This window comes from Ornithodoros turicata, chromosome 2 (genome assembly GCF_037126465.1).
Source record: "Ornithodoros turicata isolate Travis chromosome 2, ASM3712646v1, whole genome shotgun sequence".
NCBI classification, from domain to species: Eukaryota; Metazoa; Arthropoda; class Arachnida; order Ixodida; family Argasidae; genus Ornithodoros; species Ornithodoros turicata.
In genome coordinates this window covers 147,062,748-147,080,812 of record NC_088202.1, presented here as the reverse complement: position 1 = coordinate 147,080,812, position 18,065 = coordinate 147,062,748, and the positions used below count along the sequence as shown (strand labels likewise).

Here is an 18,065-nt window from a genome sequence, read left to right as displayed (position 1 = left end):
AGTACCCTAAGTCTAGAGCTGACGGCTAGATACCTGATCATACGTACGTGCATTTGACACGTATGAGTGGCCTTTACAGCAGAGAGAGACAGAGCTTACCTTGCAGCCTTCACAAGTGATGACACCGTAGTGGACGCCGGATGATTTGTCGCCGCAAACCTTACATGGTATGATCTCGATTTGTGCTGCAAAGAACAAGAAAACGTCCGTCAGTTTGACATCCACAAAGATGCGGCTTACGCCACTGTAAAACAGAAGCCAGATGTGACCATGCCTACATTCTTCTTGTACCATCTCAACACTACCACGCTCTGCTGAATGGAATTTTGCGTATGGCAGGATAGAAGTAGAAAGAAAAAAATGGAAACGTAGCTGTTCCAGGACGCTTGACGCATGAAAGCACTGAGTGATTTATGGCATCTTTACATAATACCCAGTAAAGCGCATTGAAATCAGTTCACATGCAGATGGGGACAAGCTGTTCCACAATTAAGGAGTCACTCAGTACTAAAAAAAAAACGATTTATTTCGTTTCGTATTATAAACTAACTTTGCGAAATAAACTTGTAACTACATAGTACGTTTTGAAGAGGCAAGTTTCAATTTCGCAAAGACTCTCTGATGGCGGCTCGTCTAATTGGCTATACGTCTGCGAAAAGCTTGAGTTTGATCAGGGATTTTCCCAGCACTCCCGCCTAGTGTCCATTCTATACAACACCAAAAGGTGTTGTATAGAATGTGTGCTCTTGCCAGCAGAACTTGCGGGGTGAATTTTCGTCAATGGATTTATTTGGATTGGAATAGCTGCCTCGTATACATTTATTCGACACAAATATGCACATATCCAGTGCGGCTGAAATATGACGCCGTGCCACATTTGTACGTGCGCACGTGCTCATTCGCGCCATTATTTTGTATCGCTTATAATTGCAATCGATTCCGGCAGGCGGGGCGATTTAAAAGAAACGAAGTTCATTCATCACTCTTTGCATATCGTCCGTATCAGCTTTATCAAACTTCCGCCTATAGAGCCGACTTATAATTACGAAGAAACTCCGGAAGCGGAAGTAAAACTACTGTTTCCTTCTTTCTGCGGAGGAGGCGAGCAGCGATCTCGAGAAGAGATTTCTGTCTCTCACTTAGAATGGGATTACCCTCGTTAAGCTTAGCTGGAAATACGGACTAATGGTTTTTCGGATTCAGTTCCGTGTAGGATTACTTAAATACGTTTGAAAGGACGTCTAAACCGTTGTGAGACTAACATTGTGTCTGCCTTTCACGACACTATTTTAAACACGTTACACCAACATGCGGTATTCGTGCACTCTAAGAAAAAAAGGAGTAAAACGGGGAGTAATTGCAGCTTCTACTCCCCTAGTCTGCAATTACTCCCCATTTTAGTCCCCTAACCCAACATTTAGTCCCGACATTTACTCCCCGGGACTGCAAATTGTCACTAAACTTCGCGAATGGTCTCCTGAATGCAACAGCCTACGTAAATATGTGCTCTTGGTCAATTTGAACGACATAAGGCTGTATGACTCAGACAACGTAGCAATTTTCCAGCCACACAGAGTAAGAAAGAGTTAGCGCATCTTTCTTCGCAAATTGTGCCCTAGTATGGCGCAAGATTTTATATCACTCGATATATCACGGTTGTCGGTTTCCTTCAAAGTATTTTCATGCATGCGCACCAATTATGTACCTGGGACTCTTACAACAGCGCCTGAAATGCGGTCTTCGCTCTGTGACATTCATTTACTCCCGTGCATTTACTCCCGAAAGGGACTATTTTTTGTGGCAATGCAATTACTCCCCAAAAGGAGTAAAAGTACTCCTTTTTTTCTTAGAGTGTGTGATTCAGTCAGAACTTCGCTTGCGCCACAGACAGTCTTGATGGGGAGTAACTCTTACATGTAGCTTATAGAAGTTGGTGCTGCAAGTCACTTCTCTGGGAAGTAACGTATAAAGTAGTTATCACTTTCGGTGAAAGCAACTTTAAAATGTAAGTGTGGTGCCATCAGTTTACAAACAACGTCTTTGTCCTTCTTTGAACGACTTTTTTACAGTGACCCGGAGGGGATGTGTTTCGACTAAAGCGGTGGACACTTAGCTTACTGACGATAACTTCGAAATACAAAAATACCGCTCGAGTGCGACCAACACGGACGCCACGAGATCTAAAATAAAAATAATAAGGTTTTCCAGAGTTGCTTGTATACTCTGATTTCGTTTCCTTAACAGGTAGCTGTAAGGTAAGTAAGTTTTTAGCTTGGTAACTGCATCTAATTGCATTTTGATAAAGGTAGCTATAGTTCAAACAGCTAGTTGTGACTCTAATTGACTTTTCCCCATTACACGGAGACCAAAATGAAAGCTGGGAATTGCACAAATGGATCAACATTATTTTTGGTTGCTGTCTGGCGGTGTTTGCGAGAGTCAAAAACAGTAAGTTCCTCACGGTGTAGAGAGAACAGGGAGAGACAAATGATTTAAATTATAAATAAGCGACCGCGAATTTGACTGCAATGTTACGCGATTTTAATAAGTGGTTTGACAAGAGCGTTTTTTGCAAAAGTTTGGATATTCCCTGTCGCTTTGAAGGGGAAAGCGCTCCTGATTGGGGATGTTTGCATTCTCCTGTGGGGATGGGACACCAGTACACGGTGGATACTGCTGCTATATTTGTATAAAATATTTTTTTTTATATTGGTAAAAAACAAAAAACAAAAAAAAAACGTCTTTCGGAGGATGTGAGGGGAGTTGAAGAAAGCCTTCATTGTAGCTTTCTTTATTCTTTACGGAATTTAATATGGAGTACCCAAGGGGTACGTATAGTAGGGGGTACTGCGCCCAATCTGTGCTTTTGGTTTTGGGAGCGCACGTTAGTTTCCGAAAATTGCGCGAGTGCGCGAACTCGCCCAACTTGCGTCGCCGTCGCGACGCGCGACATTTTGGGACAGTGCGACGGAAAAGAAAAAAAAAAAAAAACGCATCGCGTTGAGTAATACCCCGGTTGCGTAGCCAGAAAAATATTTCGGGAGGGGTTCTACAGGAATTTTACATAGGGGAAGAGGATATACCTTCTTTTTCCCTCTCCCAAATGCGCTACCCAAGGCACGATTTCGGGGGAGGGGGGGTCGAACCCCCCTCTGACTACACGGGTGGCCAGTGTCAACCTGCCACAGAGAGCATTGGGTCCAATGCCCTTTGAGAAGCTAGACACGCTACATGCTTTGTGGCGTTATCATTGAAAAGGGAGCCTGGTATTATCATTGAAAAGGGAGCCGAAATACGCTTCGGTATTACAAACAGACGATCTTCGCCCCTTATTTAGTGAGGGAAACTGGATTGGTTTGGATTAAAACGGATAACCCTAGCGACATACGAGAACTATGGATTTTGCTGCCACTTTTATCCGAGCCACCTGCATGAAGAGAGGCATGTCGGGAAGACGCACAAGTGCAGAAACTGGTATTTCGTACGCAGATGGCCACCAACCAGTGAAACCAATGCCAGATAACCAATGATATGAGCTCAAGTTTGATTGACAGGTCGAGCCTCTTATTAGGCTCCTCCTAATAGCCAGACAATTTTTTTTATATATACACGGCTCTGAGACTGTTCGTGTGACATAAATTCTGAAAGTATACTTCGGACCAAAAGGGGCATTTTTTTTTAGATGAAATTAATTTTGCGCAGTAAATACGTACTGTGGCTGCCGCGTGATGGCGGTACAAGTGCAACGTGCTTGCGTTTTGGGTTGCCACTGAGGAAGACTCTCTGGCGTTGCCTTCGTTTGCGTCATCCGTACGTCCCCTTTTTCTATAGGGTACGCTAAAACACTGTCTCCCCTATTTTAAAAGTCCCTAGTTTATTAATCCCTCCTTATCTCTAATCTCCTTATCTCTTAATCTTATCTCCCCTAATATCTCCTTATCGCAAAATACAAGATGGAGTGCATATCTACAGTGCACAACACCATGCCACAAAATACCGCCTGGCTTCACGATGTTGGTGGGCAGGATTTAAACGCAATTCGCAGTCGGACATGCCAGTCCACGTAATAACGTTGTAGTTTTGATTATTATTAATTGATTTTGATTAAGTTTTGATTATTAATCGTACTTTTAAAAGTCACCTTTCCCTCACCTGTTTGCCCCCCTTTTTGAGAGGGACCGTTTCTGGGAGACCGACGTATAAATACCAAAAATGCGCGCGACACGGATTTTTCAAACTCACGAGTGACAGCTGCGGGCCGCCGCAGCAAAGAAAAAAAAAAAAAAAGATTTCTTGAGAAGCAAGCAACGCTGTCTGCAAAACGTCGACTAATGACCTGGATATACATTTTGCTTCTGTATTTTTAAACAACGTCTCCGTAAGACCCCGTAGGAGCGGTTGTATTTATTTCCAGGATTCTTGGAAGGCATCCAAAAAGAGCACGCGCGCAGGACGGCGTGCCAGTATTGTGTTCCTCCTTCACGGTGAATGGCACTTGCTCTCTAACGCGACAAACAAGTTCTCGGATCATTCTCGAAGCCAAAGTGACAAACAAACATTGTATTCTCGCGAAACACTAAGTAGAATATATATTGAGAAAAAGAGGAGGTGCAGTTCCTCCTTGCGTGACGTCACAAATACCTCGGTGGCATTCTATTAGAATGCAGAAATCGTGGAGCAAAATGCAGACGACGCTGAAGTGTACAGTCGCAGATGGCTCCGAGCAGACGACAGAAGAGCGGAAGTATTCGCGATGGTGCTGCCGCTGCTCGCCACGCATTTTTCGCGTCTTTTTCGAGCAATTCCGAGAGTTTGACTACGCAGAGCAGCGGGAAGTCAGTCCGGATACAAAACAAGTTTAATTCAAATTACGTTACACGCTATGTTGATTTCGTACTTGTTATCATAATTCAAAACTTCGATTCCGTTACGAAGCTAGAATCATAATTATATTGGACTCTTTCTTGCATCGCCGCTAAGCGGTGAACGACACTATATAGTGAACTATAGCTCGTGCATCGGCGTTTTTATAGTCCATGATGTGCGTGCACGCGCGCGGCACGCCATGGAGAGGTCCCAGTGAAAAACATCGTGCGCCTTGCAAAGCGGACTGGCGTCGCTGTCCGAAGGACGCGAAGATAAATGTTGTCAGTGGAACATTCGCGAGAACTGCTGCGGGCTACAGTTCAGTGAATCGTTATTGAAAAATGCCGCGCATGTACGGAACACTACGACGGGACCCGTTCCAAATTCACACGCGCTTCTCCAGCTGTCTGATTGGATGCCGACAATCTTTGCCTCCTGGGGATCCGTTTTCATTGCGCTTTCTTCGAAACGGTAGCCCTGTGTGAACTATAATTTTGTTTGAAATGATATTAATTGAAACACGGACTTTCATTCGAGAGCAAGTTGTTTTTTGCATTTTAGTGCCCCTCTAGGGCCGGTGTATGGAAACAATAAAGAGGTCGCAACAACGAGACATTCTATTTTAATAGTGGTCGTGCGGTGGCAAGAATTGCCCAATGTCGTAAAAGCGGCCACCGATTCCGTATCGCTGTCAATCAGTGAGATATCAGCAACGTGATGTCAGCCACCCCAAAGGAATCGGGCCGACTGGCTTATCGTGTTTTCGGAAACGTTATCGTGAAACTTGTATACGTTCTTCGAAAACTCCATAATGAACGGCTGCCCCTTTTCCCGGAGGAAAATAAAAATCGAGCAAGCGTAGGAACTGATTCAACCTTACAAAGCATTTCTTACGGTTACCCCGATAAATATCGTTCATTATTCCGGGTAAAGCAAGAGTGTTTGTGTTGTTTTGTTTTGGGAGTACCAGAACTAGTCAGGAGACAAGTTCAATTTCTCCCTGGTTTTCTTTTAAATAGTTAATCAATCAATCAATCAGTGCCGCGTGTTCCGTTAACGTGCTTGCACTGCACGCCGAGAGTTTCCAGGGGGGGAAAAAATCACTTTCACTACGCCAAAGCGCTCGTGATGCCAAAGTCTGTAACGCAACACCCGATAACGAAATGGACTGAGGAAGAAGGCGCAGATAAGCCACACACAGAGCAGCGATAAGTAACTGCAACTGAAATGCATAATCACAAAAGGAAAGGGCCATTGACCGAGGGCTTGTTTATCTCACGGGCCCGTGCTTCAGGTTTAAATGGAAGCTGCGGTAAAAATACACTCGTTAAACGGCTCCAAAGAACGAGATAGATCGTATAGGTAGGGTTTTCATTTTCGGCTTTTATGATTTTTCGAATTCGAGGGGTAAAAATCGGGTGCTATTTACGCCCGAGCATTCGGGGAGAAATCGGGCGTTACGATCTCTGTTTGATACGTCATCGGGGAATTTTTCGGGTGAAACGAAAAGATATATGAAACAAGCCACTGCAGTGACACTGGGACGAGAAACAAGAATCTTTACACAGTGAACCCTCGTTAATATGACCCCCGATAATCTGACATACGCGCTTTACGACCATACTCCTGGGGAACAATGCAGTGAAATCCCTCTGCAAATCCCTCCCCCCGTTAATATGACAATTCCGCATTATGACCAAAATTTTCGGGAACGACCATGGTCATAATAACGAGGATTCACTGTCATTAATAATAATAATAATAATAACAGTAATCATAATAATCTACGTAAAGACGCTCCGTTCAGCAGCCAGGTCAGCCGAGGGAGACTCCGAAGATCCGCTCCCTGCTGAGCGTTGTGCGCATGCTCAGTCGGAATGTCGCTAACCCGCTGAGCGGAGGAGACGTAAACACGTTCGAAGCTTCCTGATTTCATGGGACCGTTGTCTACCAACGAAAACAAACGAATCAAACGAAAACAAGATCGCTATATAAAAAAACAAAACAAAAAACAAAAGCAGCTGCGTCTGAGCTGCAGTTAAGAAACGGGGCATGACGTTTCTTCGAGGCGCACTTCGTTCGACCTTTACTTACTAATGAAAATTTATATAACCCTTTCTGGTATTGCGTAGTAATCGAGTTACGAATAATAATAGTGACAATTTGGAGTACCATTTTTCGAGCGACTTGTAACCGGTTACTTTTTGGGCCCGTAACTCAGTAACTGGCGTCGTTCTCCGGTATTTTAGAAAGAAAAATTCCTTCCCGCAAGTTTTCTTAAAAAATTACACGACGGTTACGATTGTGTAACGCGAATTAATTTCAGCGGTAGCTGTTGTGTGTGGATGTCGACACTTTTATTGCTGATGTATGCAAAACTAAATTTAGAGTGACGAGCACTGCCTCGTGGTCTGCGAAGTGAGTTTTTATGTGTTAGAGCCGGGATTAGCGGGACAAAAATATTACTAAAAATCGGGACAAAAGCGGGACAAAAAAAAACGCTGAAAACCGGGACACTTTCGGGGACAACGTACGCATCTCTGAGTATATCAAAACTGCTTTTATTAGCTCTAGATTATTTTAACTTGTCCCGAATACCGGGGGGCTTTGTGAATCAGCCACAACGATATCCCGAGAACTTCCCGTCAACAGCTATACCGCTGTGAGAATGACACGTATAAACATCATCCTCGTATAGTCCCTGCATTCTAAGAAAAAAAGGAGTACTTTTACTCCTTTTGGGGAGTAATTGCATTGCCACAAAAAATAGTCCCTTTCGGGAGTAAATTCACGGGAGTAAATGAATGTCACAGAGTGAAGACCGCATTTCACGCGCTGTTGTAAGAGTCTCAGGTACATAATTGGTGCGCATGCATGAAAATACTTTGAAGCAAACCGTCAACGGTGATATATCGAGTGATATAAAATCTTGCGCCATACTAGGGCACAATTTGCGAAGAAAGATGCGCTAACTGTTTCTTACTCTGTGTGGCTGGAAAATTGCTACGTTGTCTGAGTTATACAGCCTTATACCGTTCAAATTCACCAAGGGCACATATTTACGTAGACTGTTGCATTTAGGAGACCATTCGCGAAGTTTAGTGACAATTTGCAGTCCTGGGGAGTAAATGTCGGGACTAAATGTCGGGTTAGGGGACTAAAATGGGGAGTAATTGCAGACTAGGGGAGTAGAAGCTGCAATTACTCCCCGTTTTACTCCTTTTTTTTTCTTAGAGTGTGTAATTTGCTTTCAAATCCCTCGTACAGTAGAGAGATTACGAAAACGGAATCCCCACCCAGCCTTCGCGCGGGGGACACATCACCAAAATTCGATTCAAGCACACTCTCTCTTTTTTCCCTCTTCCCTTTGGCACGGTGCCAGAGTGGACCGCGCATGCGTATTCCCATCGAGTTGGCGTGCTTCCTTGCAGCGTGTTTTCAATGGTCGTTTTTCAAAAAACGTAATCGTTCTGTGGCGCCATTGAAGCTCATCTCTTGCGCATTCAATTGGATCCTCAATGATATGTGGCCTCCTTCTAGAAACGGGGGAGATCGGAGAATGCTTCGAAAGTGCACTGCACTGTAAACTGAAAAACACCCTTATGGGTGTAAATGGCTTGTCCTATAACTGACACCTCTTTTTACACCATATGGTCTTAGAACACCCTTTTCAAAGGGTGTATTCTGTGTAAGACAACTTTTGAAAGGGTGCTTTTCCTTGAAAATGCTTTCTTTTGCACCCTTTAAACACCCTTCTAGGAGGGTGTAAAGTTGTTAAACACCCTTCTAGGAGGGTGTAAAGTTGTTAAACACCCCCCCTAAAAAGGGTGTTTAAAGGGTGCAAAAGAAAGCACTTTCAAGGAAAAGCACCTTTTCAAAGGGTGTCTTACACAGAATACACCCTCTGAAAAGGGTGTTCTAAGACCATATGGTGTAAAAAGAGGTGTCAGTTATAGGACAAGCCATTTACACCCATAAGGGTGTTTTTCAGTTTACAGTGTGCGAAACGGTGTCTATCAATCGATCAGTTTTGAATAATTCGAGTTACATTAAAGGGAATTGCTAGAAACTAGCAAAAAACTGGCGCCTATATAACGATGGAAGAATCCCCAGCGCGGTGTTTAAACGTGCACTGCATTACGACGCAAAAGGTACTCTGGACAAAGAAACTAATAAGCAGACTTTGACAAATAGTGCTCACAGACACGCAGTCTTCCGCGAGGGACATTAAATACGAGTGCACGTTAAACAACTCTCAGGGGTACAACGTCGCTCATGATCATAGTAGCTGCGCGACATGAAGCCACCACGGTCACTATTCGCATCGAACGTTGATGTTGATGTTGAAAAAAAGAACAGATTGAATTCATCCCACGTCGAATTCGGCCACTCGCATAAACAGCCCCCCCCCCCCCCACCAACAGACGTGTGTGTGTCTGGTCTTGCCTGCAGGCAAGACGACACACACACACGTGTTCTGTGTTTCACTACCCCAAGTATGACATAAAAAGCAGGGTTTGTTGCCGGAAACGAAAAAGTTAAGGACCCAAAATTCTGCAGGAAACGAAAATAGAAACGGAAACAATATATTTTATATTTTCGTTAGCTGTACCGAAAACAGAAACGGAAACAGAAACCGTTACCGAAAATCATCTGGAAACGGGGGCGAAAACGGGAAACTGAATTTCTTACGTACCGGAGACAGAAGCGAAGACATTATTATTTTCGGTAACCAACCCTGCAACCGATTCAGGCACGGTGACCGAACTGCGATAGCTCCCAAGTGACGCTGATGATGACGACGATTTCAGTTTTTATGGCGCACAAACGCGTATGTTTCAGATGTTCTTATTAAATGAACAAAAATAAGACAAACGTACGTTTTGGTAAATAGCCCTCGATGATACGTAGGGCTGTGTGTATATCATGGTTGGTATATACAGTGAACCCTCGTTATTATGACCATGGTCGTTCCCGAAAATTCTGGTCATAATGCGGAATTGTCATATTAACGGAGGGGATTTGCAGAGGTTTCACTGCATTGTTCCCCAGGAGTATGGTCGTAAAGCGCGTATGTCAGATTATCGGGGGTCATATTAACGAGGGTTCACTGTATATATCATGGTTGGTTCGTCTGTACATATTTTTTTTGTATAAATGCTATGTATAGTTCAATGTTCATCTATTTTATTTGTACCTTTGTTGTGGTAACTTATTTACTTGATATTTGTTTGATCACATGCAAGCTGTTGTTTTTGCTGCCAGAGTATATTGAAAGGCGAGGCTAGTCAAGCTGTTGCTACCAACAGCTTTTTCCTCGTCATTCATGTATATGGTAAATAACAATTTCATGAAATAAACTCAAACTCAAACAAGCAGCTACGGATATGCCGCGCTCGTGGCCAGCCTATACACAGCTTTTCGAGAAACTACAATCATCTCGGGTATATATACATACATCCCGCTTTTCCAACCCACCACCAAGTTGTGTTTTTAATCTAGTGTTAGCGCCGCGAAGCAGCTATGACTACGAGCGGTGTGCAGATGCAGAGAGCACAGTAGAGGGATGGAGTTGGAGACGGGAGATTAGTATGCCTCCTGGGCCGACTTCCTTCGGGCGGAAGTTTGCTGACATCCACCTGGACAATCTGCCGGGAAACCCTCAGACAGCAGAGCCCGTGGAGGGATTCGAACCTGCCACCTTTTAGTGTTGAGCGTGACCTTGTATCCACTCGGCTGTGCCGCTACCACGGATCCGAACCGGAATTGAACCCGAACCGAAAACGGGGGAAAAAATCGTTATTTTCTGACGAACCCGAACTGAATCGAACCCAAACAATTTTTTGCTTGTCCCAAACCGAACCGGGGCTGAACCGAAAAAAAAAATTCATACGGTTACCGGTTCGGGAATCGGTTCAGGGGTGAAATAATTGTACTACTGACCGACTTGTTTTTTTTTTTACTCACCTGAAACGGTTATCTCACACCTTTCTCTTACAACCGTTTACGGTGAGCGTATAAGCTCGCCTTCATGTAGCAAAATGACTGCCCATGAACCGGTTAAACCGGCACCAGAAAAAGTAACGGTTCCAATCCCTGTATAAATCGGTCTTGGGTAGTAACTAAGTTACTTTTAACTTGTAACTGTAACTAGTTACTTTTCGGGTTAACTAGTTACAGTAACTAGTTACATTTCCGGAAAAGTAGCTTTTAACTGTAACTAGTTATTATTTCTGTGAATGTAACTGCAAAATGTAACTAGTTACTCGAATAAATGTCGATCCTTTTTTACGTACGTACACACGTCGTATTTTTCCCTGTGGGAGAGCCACATATTGACTTATACAGCTTCTGGTTAAGTGCAATAATACTTTTATCGCACTTAAGTAAATGTAAATAAATGTACGTTTTTAACGACTGTATCACCCTCTCATGGTCATTTTTATAAAAAGTAACTGTAATGTAACTAAGTTACTTTCTCACAGTCACTGTAACTGTAACTAGTTACTTGACCAAGAAAGTAACTATAACTGTAACTTAGTTACTTAACCAAGAAAGTAACTATAACTGCAACTCAGTTACTTTCTAGAAGTAACTTACCCAAGACTGGTATAAATGTCCCGACCGCTGACCGATTTTCTTTTGTCTGTGTGTGTGCGGGTGGGGGGCTCTCTCCCTGAGCCGAACCGATACACCTGAACCGGGTTCGAGCCGATAACTTCGGTTCAGCGGAGCTAAACCCGAACCCAACCAATATTATGCCTGAACCCGAACCGGTACCGGAGAAAAATACCGGTTCCGATCCCCCGGCCGCTACTGGAAACACCTCGAGGGGAATCCCCGAGGGAAGGAAAGGGAAGAGGAGGATCAACTTTCCCTTCCTTAAATCCGCCAGAGTCTATATATGAGTCCCAAATGAGTTGACGGAGGGGGATGCGCTCGTTAAAGCGCCCTCTTTAACTGTTCGGGTTGATTGGATTCCTTCGTTTCAACTCCCACGAGCCTCGTCGAAGCGAAAGAGTGCATTTTTGTAAGCAGGAAGTCATTAAGGTTCACGACCCTCACCTGAACTTGGTCAGCGTGTCTCCCATTGCGACCCGTGAATACAGGCGCTGTATACAGTGAACCCTCGTTATTATGACCATGGTCGTTCCCGAAAATTTTGGTCATAACGCGGAATTGTCATATTAACGGGGGGGATTTTCAGATGTTTCACTGCATTGTTCCCCAGGAGTATGGTCGTAAAGCGCGTATGTCACATTATCGGGGGTCATATTAACGAGGGCTGACTTTTTCGGGTTTTATTTTTGGCCAAATTCGGGGGGTAAATATCGGGTGATATTTTTCATTTGAAAATTCGGGTGTATTCGGGTTAAATCCCGTTACGGCATATTCTGTCGTCAGGAATTTGGGTGTATTCGGGTGATTTTTTTTGTGTTTAATAAAAATTTGTCTTAACATGGAACTAATGTTTAGCAATGTTATCAAACTTTATTTTAATGCACGCTTACGAGTGTGCCACGCGACCCGGATGTTTTCGTGTAGATTCGGGTTAAACCCGAATTTTACAGATTTCGTTCGGGGGGTAAATATCGGGCGGATACGGGTTTAACCCTAAAAAGTCAGGCCCTATACGTTGCAGACACTGCAATTGAAAGCGGCTGCTCGCTACGCCGATGGAAATACGTCACACTGATCTGATTACGTCACGCCAGGAGATCGGGCTTGCAGAGTCGCGCGGCATCGCTCATGGCCGGTTTTCGAGGGCGATTTCGTAAATTGCACCTCACGCTGCATAATGTAGCTCTTCGCTTCAAATGCCACACTGTATTTCAGTGAAACAAAGCTTTTGATTTGATTGATTGATTGAATTAAATTGTGCAGAGAGGAGACATACTTCCGCTAAAATAGTTTGCATTGTTCCTCCTGATAGACTGCTTGATGAATGAAGCGAGTTTTGTTGTTGTTTGAGAAAATGTATTAGACGACTCATACTATAGAGCACACTACGAGTACTAGTGCTATTATTATTAATTACACACTACTACTACAATACAATACTATTAATATTAATACACACTAATACACTAGTTGGAATGAGTTATAATGTTTTATTGTTTGTTGCTCCTTTAAGGGAGCACAGAAAGCTATTTTCAAGATTTTTTCTTTCTGACACATTATGAAAGGATGTGACTTATAACCTCTTAACTTTTTTCTGTACGCAATATATTTCCTAGAAAAGAACGCCCTCAAACATCGCCGCACGGGCGTTCTCACTTTATTCGCTCTGCACCGCGTGAAACCAGGGAGCAGGACGAAAAACGATGTCATTACGGTCCCAAGGGTGATCAAACGGAGTGTTGAGTGTTATTTGAAGCGTGCGCTGAGGTGTAGTAACAGTAACAGTAACAAAACAGTACCGCTGTTCGTTCACTGTGTGTGACAAAATTAAGAAGAAGAAAATAAGCGGAAAGCAATTCTTCTTCCACGCTGTGGATGACGATGTTGTTGCTCATTCCGGAATAATAGCTGTGCAGCAGACGAGGTTTCTCTAAACCAATGTTTGAGCTTCAAAGCGACCGGGGCGCGCGCTAGCTCCGAACATGGCCACCGATGCGCATTTTTTAAAGGTACTATAAAGCAGTCGAGGTCGAACTTATGCAATCAGCATGACGTGAGAGTGCTAGACTCAAAGGTTCCGCACAACAAGTAATATGCGCAGGAGTTTACTCTATGTATTTCTAATTGGTAAATAAAAACGCAGTCAAGAATGTCGTGGCGACGCCTGGTGGGAAGAAGTCCTCAATTTGTCGAGCAACCCTGTAAACAAGGAGACCGATAAACAGGTGGCTTTCCTGTTGGGATTTGCAAATACTACCTTTTGAGAAAATGTAATTTGTGCGAAAGAAAATAAACAAAAGCCGAATCATGCACTCAGTAGCTAAACGTCTATACTTCGGCCTTGTTTCAGCACCGTGGCGCTGCTATCGTACGTCGCTCTGTTTGGCCCAGAGTCGTGCGCATGAGACATTTTCGCCGCCGTACTTGGCGGAATTGGCGTTTCGTCGGTCCGCTTCACCACAGTGTTGCCAGTAGATTTAAATTTGCATTTTTTCGGGAGCTATAACGTCTATGTGAGAAAATTTTGCGGCATTTTACTCCTGAAGACGTACACAATTCAGGGCACACAAAACATGATGTTGCACTCCGACTGCTTTATAGTACCTTTAAAATCGAATTCGGCGATATTTATGCACCTGTCGAATGAACCACTTCGCTTTGTACATTTAATAGGCAGGTTAACCGCTTGGTTTAGAAAGAAGGGTAGCGACTGAAATGATTTCTGCGCTCCTTCAGGGTCAACACCAATGGTGGTCACTTTTCTTAATTACTTTTTCTTTCCTTACTCCTTTCTTACTTTTTCTTTACTTAACTTTTCTTTTTTATGGTCTTCAGTTTCTTAATGCTTTCACAGCAACAGCAACGCAGCAACCTTTGTACCAACGGAACTCCGCGTACCGCCCATGATGACCAGTCATATTCTAACCCAAGTCGCTACAAAGTGACACCAATCAACACATATCTACCAATGATCACCAATTAAAGACACGTCCTGGATCTACACAGCTTGGATGTGTCCCCTGGGTTTAACTCTTGCTGTTACGGAAAAATATCGCCACAACTTCCTGCGAAGTCGGCCATGGACGCACAAACGCGGTGACACAGCATGTATAACAATTTGGTAGGCAGATGACTCGAAAGGAACACACGCACGCACATCGAGACTATCCTGCGGTCAGTCAGCAACTAGGAACGTCCATCAATCAAGACAACTATACCAGCTGTCAATAATCTAATGCCAACCAGCAATAGTTATTGCTATTCATGACTTCTGAATGGATATGTCACTCGTGAAGCCGCCCAGCGCTGACTGTGACGCTCCAAGTCTATTAGTCTATTATAAGTCCATATATAAGTCTATATATATATATAAGTAGACTATAAGACTATATATATAAGTCTATAAGCCTATTATAAGTCTATTAGGTGATGTAGAGTGAAAAAAAGAGAGAAAGTGAGAAAGAGAGATTGAGTGGAACGTTCTGAGAGCGAAGAGGTGGGAGAGAAAGAAAACGTTAGGTTGACTTGGGAAATTTCGGAGTTCAATTAAAGAAATTAAATTTCCCACGAATTGAAACGAAATAAAAACTGTACCAATATGTGGCAAATGTTCCCTGCAGAAAAAAAAAATCCCTGGACCACACGTCTCTCCGTTGCCTACGTTGTTTACTATGAATTTCTATTGTGGTTGGTGGATCACCCTGTATGCTCACAGGACGAAATTAAATTTATGTAATTTTATTTTTATCACAAAATATTTGCTTTGTCGTTCCAACGTACACACTTACATGTTGGAAAATGTATTGGTGTCGTGGCGGCATCTGGTGGCGCTGCAGTGTAATTTCTGCGGCGGAGTAACACAGTACGGGTTGACGAACTACATTTCGTGCGGTTCTTAGATTAAGCTCGGGTATAGTCCGTGACACTGCAACCAGCTCGCGTGGCAAGTGGTTAATAATGGTAGAAAGACTTTCCAGACTTTCCAGTTCTCCCTGAAGTCGGCCCAGGACGGAAAGCAACGCAGCCCCCCTACTAACCCCCCCGTCTCCCGCTCCCCTGCTATCCTCTCTCCATCTATCCATGTCTGTACGCCGCTTATAGCCACAGTTGTATTTCTCGGCGCAAACACGGCGTTTTAAAAAAAATTAATGACGAAAACCCGAGACTGGGAAAAAGACGAAAAACAGACGACACAACACAACTTGAGACTTTGTGTTGTGTCGTCTGTTTTTCGTCTTTTTCCCAGTCTCGGGTTTTCGTCATGGATCTTAGCCACCAGCTCGCTTGCTTTTTAACCATTTTATCTAAAAAAATTACTTCTACGTCACGCTACGACCAGTGACGTCACGACGGCACGCTGAGCACCCACGTAGAAAAAAAAAAAAAAACACCTATCGGGGCAAATAGGGCAGAGGTGAAAAGCCCCGTAACCCTAGGGGAATGGAAGGACGTGCGCTCGTCCAGCCATAACTTGCAGACATGCCGCACCCGCTACGCAATTTCGGTAATAGCGTCGGGGAAGATCAAAAAGAAACACCGAGCCGGGAAAGGAATACGTGCACGATAAAACACTCTGGAGCGACGACGGCACAGTGACGCACATGCGGCAGGAAATCGAACGTGTACGCGGTTTGTCCCGGGCTTCCGGTTTTCTCTTGCGTTTTTTTTTTTTTTTTTTTTTGGTCCCGCGCGTGCGATTCGAGTCTCCACGCTCTCGAACCAGTAACTACGCGCGCGCGCGCGTGATTGTGTGTGTGTGTTTCCCGATAGCACCGCGAAGCATTTGTGTCTATGAGCGGCATACACTCTAAGAAAAAAAGGAGTACTTTTACTCCTTTGGGGGACTAATTGCATTGCCACAAAAAATAGTCCCTTTCGAGAGTAAATGCACGGGAGTAAATGAATGTCACAGAGTAAAGACCGCATTTCAGGCGCTGTTGTAAAAGTCCCAGGTACATAATTGATGCGCATGCATAAAAATACTTTGAAGCAAACCGTCAACCGTGATATATCGAGTGATATAAAATCTTGCGCCATACTATAGGGCACAATTTGCGAAGAAAGATGCGCTAACTGTTTCTTACTCTGTGTGGCTGGAAAATTGCTACGTTGTCTGAGTTATACATCCTTATATCGTTCAAATTGACCAAGGGCACATATTTACGTAGACTGTTGCATTCGGGAGACCATTCGCGAAGTTTAGTGACAATTTGCAGTCCTGGGGAGTAAATGTCGGGACTAAATGTTGGGTTAGGGGACTAAAATGGGGAGTAATTGCAGACTAGGGGAGTAGAAGCTGCAATTACTCCCCGTTTTACTCCTTTTTTTCTTAGAGTGTACAGTGTGGTCCCAGGCAGCACAATATATTTAAGGAGTGACTTTTTCGGGTTAAAAACCCGATTCCGCCCGGTTACCGCCCCCCCCCCCCCCCGAAGTGACCTCCGATCACTTCGAGTTAAACCCGATTTCCAGTCACTATGAAATCCTCGAGTGACGTTTCCACTGAATACGAACAAAGGTCTCCACGTGTAACACATGTAAGAATGGGTCACTTACGTTCCCAGCAATACACCCATGTGTGTTAACACTGTCTATGCCTTCGGGGATTACCGCTGGAAGGTCACGATCCCTCAATAGAGACAACAACAAATAAAGAGAGATTAGGAAATGACTTAATAGACAAGAGGAGAAACAAAAACACCCGATAACACCCGAAGGCACAATTATCGCCCGATTTCTCCCCGAATTACGGATTTAAAAAGAAAAATAGCGCCCGAGTTTTACCCCCCGAATCTGGAGAAAGGCATTTAACCCGAAAAAGTCCCACTCCCTAAATAGGTTGGCCCAATATTGGCTGGATACTGGCAATACTGGTATACAACGTCATTCCAATTCGCACCTGTATTGGCGATATCCAGCGAGTATTTGGCCGAGGTATTGTGTTGCTCGGGGTGTATTCACGGGGAACTGTCTGCGGACACCCGCCGCGCGAAGAAGCGTCTGCCGGACGGCGAGTCAGGGAACTCTTCTTCTTCTTTGTAGGGGGTAAGAGTTGTCAGCCACAGTCAAGTGGCTTGCTACTCTTTGCCCAGGGAATTCCTCAGATATAGCACACGCGGTGGCAGGAATTGGAACTCACTACCCCTCCCTTCCTCTAGTAAGGAGCTCGTGCTGTACCCCAGCCGACCACGCCTTTGGCAGGACACATCGTAAATCAACTACAGTGAACCCTCGTTAATATGGCCCCCGATAATCTGACATAAGCTTTTGCGACCATACTCTTGGGAACAATGCAGTGAAACCTCTACAAATCCCCACGTTAATATGACAATCCCGCATTATGACCACAATTTTTGGGAACGACCATGGTCATAATGACGAGGGTTCACTGTATTTATTCCAATATATCTATTCAATTCAATTTAGTACTAAACGAGCCGCATGGAATGAACGAGTCAGATATAACAATGGATTCAACGAAATACATGTATTTCTAACATATATTTCTAGTATTTACGATTCATCCATTTAGCGCGTATCAATTTAAGTTTACACGATGATCGTTCTACCAGTAGCCT

The 18,065-nt window shown here is 43.9% G+C and overlaps 1 protein-coding gene across 6 annotated transcripts in view; it reads right to left on the bottom strand.

The window, feature by feature from the left end:
• The window catches only part of LOC135386341 (probable nuclear hormone receptor HR3), a 109,267-nt gene that overhangs the window by 26,657 nt on the left and 64,545 nt on the right, over positions 1-18,065 (bottom strand). For all 6 annotated transcript variants that reach the window (XM_064616196.1, XM_064616197.1, XM_064616199.1 and 3 more), the window contains one exon: positions 100-185. In XM_064616196.1, coding sequence (XP_064472266.1) covers positions 100-185 — 86 coding nt within the window. The remainder of the gene's footprint in view (positions 1-99; positions 186-18,065) is intronic.